The sequence below is a fragment of the Limulus polyphemus genome, unplaced genomic scaffold (genome assembly GCF_000517525.1).
Source record: "Limulus polyphemus unplaced genomic scaffold, Limulus_polyphemus-2.1.2 Scaffold3678, whole genome shotgun sequence".
NCBI classification, from domain to species: domain Eukaryota; kingdom Metazoa; phylum Arthropoda; class Merostomata; order Xiphosura; family Limulidae; genus Limulus; species Limulus polyphemus.
Genome location: NW_013669288.1, coordinates 1,117 through 4,183, shown reverse-complemented (window position 1 = coordinate 4,183; position 3,067 = coordinate 1,117). Strand labels below are relative to the sequence as shown.

Sequence of the window (3,067 nt, the reverse complement as noted above, 5' to 3'; positions counted from 1 at the left end):
TTTATTATATATATGTGTGTGTGTGTGTGTGTGTGTGTGTGTGTGTGTGTGTGTGTGTGTGTGTGTGTGTCAGGTTAGGCCTCATTTAGAGTACCGTGTCCAGTCTTGGGCTCACTATTTTAAGGATACTGAGTTGTTGAAAGGAGTGCTACTATGATGGTTTCTGGAATAGAGGAGCTGTCATATTTATGGACAGGTTCAGGTCATTAGAATTATTTTATCTTGAGAAAAGAAAGAACAGTTAGAGGGAATCCAATTGAAATGTTCAAAACAATAATGAACAGACAGGATTAACGCACAATGTTTTTTGATGCTTAATGGTAGTCATAGCCTTGGCAGCATAAAAATGATCTGCAAATTAGATAATATTTTTTTTTACAAACAGAGTGGTCAATCTCTTGGACTAGATTACCTTCAGACATGGTTGATGCAATGGGATTGGTAGAATTCAAAAAAGGGGCTTGATGAGTACCTGGGGAGCAAAGAATGAATACAGGCAGATGGACATTTGAGAAAATGAATAGAACAACCATGTTGGACCAAGCTCCCCACACAGACACACACTTTTTGTCCCTCTAATGTAATGTTACTGCAAGATGTACGTTGATGTAGTACATTTAAAATGAGTGATTCAATAAGCAGCTGGGGTAATACAGCCCGTCTCTCCATCATAAATGCTTCTAGTTCACCTATGCTACTTGGAGGCGAATCACATGATGATAAGACTTCACAGAGCCTCCCATACATGTTCAATTGCATTCAAATCCAGTTATTATGCTGACCAATAGTAATCCCTGCCCAGTTCATCATGTCTCCACTGCCATACGAGTTTTTCTGTCTGTGAATTTGGGATTGGATCTGGTCCCAGCAAATCTCCAAATGCATACATATCCTGTGTCTGGCAGCAATGTGAATGAAATTCATCTGTGAACAATGCATTTGGACATATATATGTTTCAACGATCCATATTTTGAACTCCACCAAAAACTAAAGGTTTTTGGTGGAGTTCAAATAATGTTGTTTTTGGAGATGTGTCTAGAGGAACATGCACTATTATATACCTATCATAAACATTAACCTTATAAAGCCCCTTTCTAACTATTCATATCTAACTTTTCATTCAGTTGCTGCTTTTAATTGCTTAAATAGTTGTTGTGTTTGACAAGCTCTTAACCAATCTATTGCTCTCCACATCATAGAAATGTCCAAATGTCTTCATTGAGGTCCTGGCATGTTTCACCATCCATATGAATTTCTCTCGCACTGCACACACTGTTGTTGCGTATACAAGATCACATTACATTTGATTAAAAAAAATAAAAAATGAAGTCATGGATGCTAATGACATTACTATAGCTAGAATACTCAAAACTCAAATAACCTGTTTAATGCTTTTCATCAACTATTATATTTATGACCATTTTTTTTGGTCAATGCTTTATATGATGTTACCATCCAAGTTTAAAATATTGTATAATAAATTAATAATATGCCCTTCTTTCTTTAGAACTCTGATTCATTCAACACTGTAATGTATCTATGTAAAGAGCTAACAAAATACAGGAAAATTTACTATTCCACAATTTTCCAAACTTTACATAAGAATTTATGACACATCCACTCATTGTATTTTATTTCACTTGTACTGAAATAGCATTATATTAATTTTTTTGATCAAATGCAATATGAAACTTCTAAAAATTGTAACAAAGGAAATGATTTATGGAAGAGCATGAAATGTCTCTATATTATGGGGGAAAAACAACATTCCCTACATAAATACATAATAAATATTCAAATATTTACTATTGAATTACATTATACATATGATTTATTGATGCTATGACAGGTATGATACTCACACAACACAGTCACACTCACAGAAATGGCAATGAAAGTTCAATGGGAAATTTGAAGTGTTTCATGACATTAGACTAAATGTGTAATAGTGTGGATGTAATTTTGAAAGTAGGAAATTCTTTCAAGGTCACTGTTTAACTATGTAGAATTAAAAAAAACAGAAGATCTAATGTCATAGAGGAGATTAGGTTCATAAACATGGCTAATCAAAGTATCATAGATCCGTTATTAGTCATTAGTGAAATGAAAAAAAAAAGAAATACTAAATATTTCATTAATAACCTAACAACTTACGGCTCTGCTTCAATAGATTTAAGTTTGGCAACATAGTTGGAAGGGATGTAGCCTTCTTTCTTAGTGGCCTTTGACCTTGCAAACCACCAATCTCCTTGAGTGTCGTTTAATATTTCCAAATGCTCGCCTTTCTTAAAACTTAGATCTTCATCCGTTCGGGCATCATAATCATATAATGCAACAAACATTTTAGCAGTGCCAGTGGAGCCTGAAATACTGCCCGTTTCTGATATGGCTGTCGGCAGTGTTGGCCCATTTCCTTTTAAATTTAAAAGATCGTGATGAGTTGGTCTTATACTGGATGGTTCATGAGTCTGTACGACTATAAGAGCTGAATTAGGTGTAGGAGAAATTGTTTCATTTCTCTCTACCACCAGAGCTTGGCCCGTATGCGTCTCCCCCTTTTTGACATTTTTATTCTCTGACCGATTCAAGCAGTTTCCCATGGTTATCGCTTCTGTTTTTTGTTGTAAAATTAAATGTGAAACAAACCAAAATTACAAGCATTTTTTAAATACAAAGACGAACATTTTCTTCGCGTATACCACTGCATTGTGTTAAGCTTAATTTACTACCACTCAAAATATATTTCGACTAAACATTCCCTATTTTTACTTCTCCGCGATCACAATTTTCGACAGATTCTGTCTGCTTTCACGTAGAACTCCTCCTTAGGCGTGCACATTTGCCATCAAACGGAACTGCAAAATAAGACATGCGCTACAGAAAATTAGTACATAAAATCTAATTCAGTTCCATGTTTTGCATTTTAAAATTGAAAATAATGATTTGTAAATAACTATTATTTACAGTTTAAAACGACAAAACTAGAACGTTACAATAAAGGTCACACTGTTTTACATTACAGTGGCATGATTTATTTTGTATACATACGCTGAGTAAATTTTAGCA

At 34.3% G+C, this 3,067-nt stretch overlaps 1 protein-coding gene across 1 annotated transcript in view; it reads right to left on the bottom strand.

The window, feature by feature from the left end:
- Positions 1-2,832, bottom strand: part of LOC106469840 (tyrosine-protein kinase Src42A-like) — a 49,566-nt gene extending 46,734 nt beyond the window's left edge. Inside the window, exon 1 of the mRNA XM_013930351.2 lies at positions 2,156-2,832. Coding sequence (XP_013785805.1) covers positions 2,156-2,601 — 446 coding nt within the window. The 5' untranslated portion in view covers positions 2,602-2,832. The remainder of the gene's footprint in view (positions 1-2,155) is intronic.
- Positions 2,833-3,067: the final 235 nt, after the last annotated feature.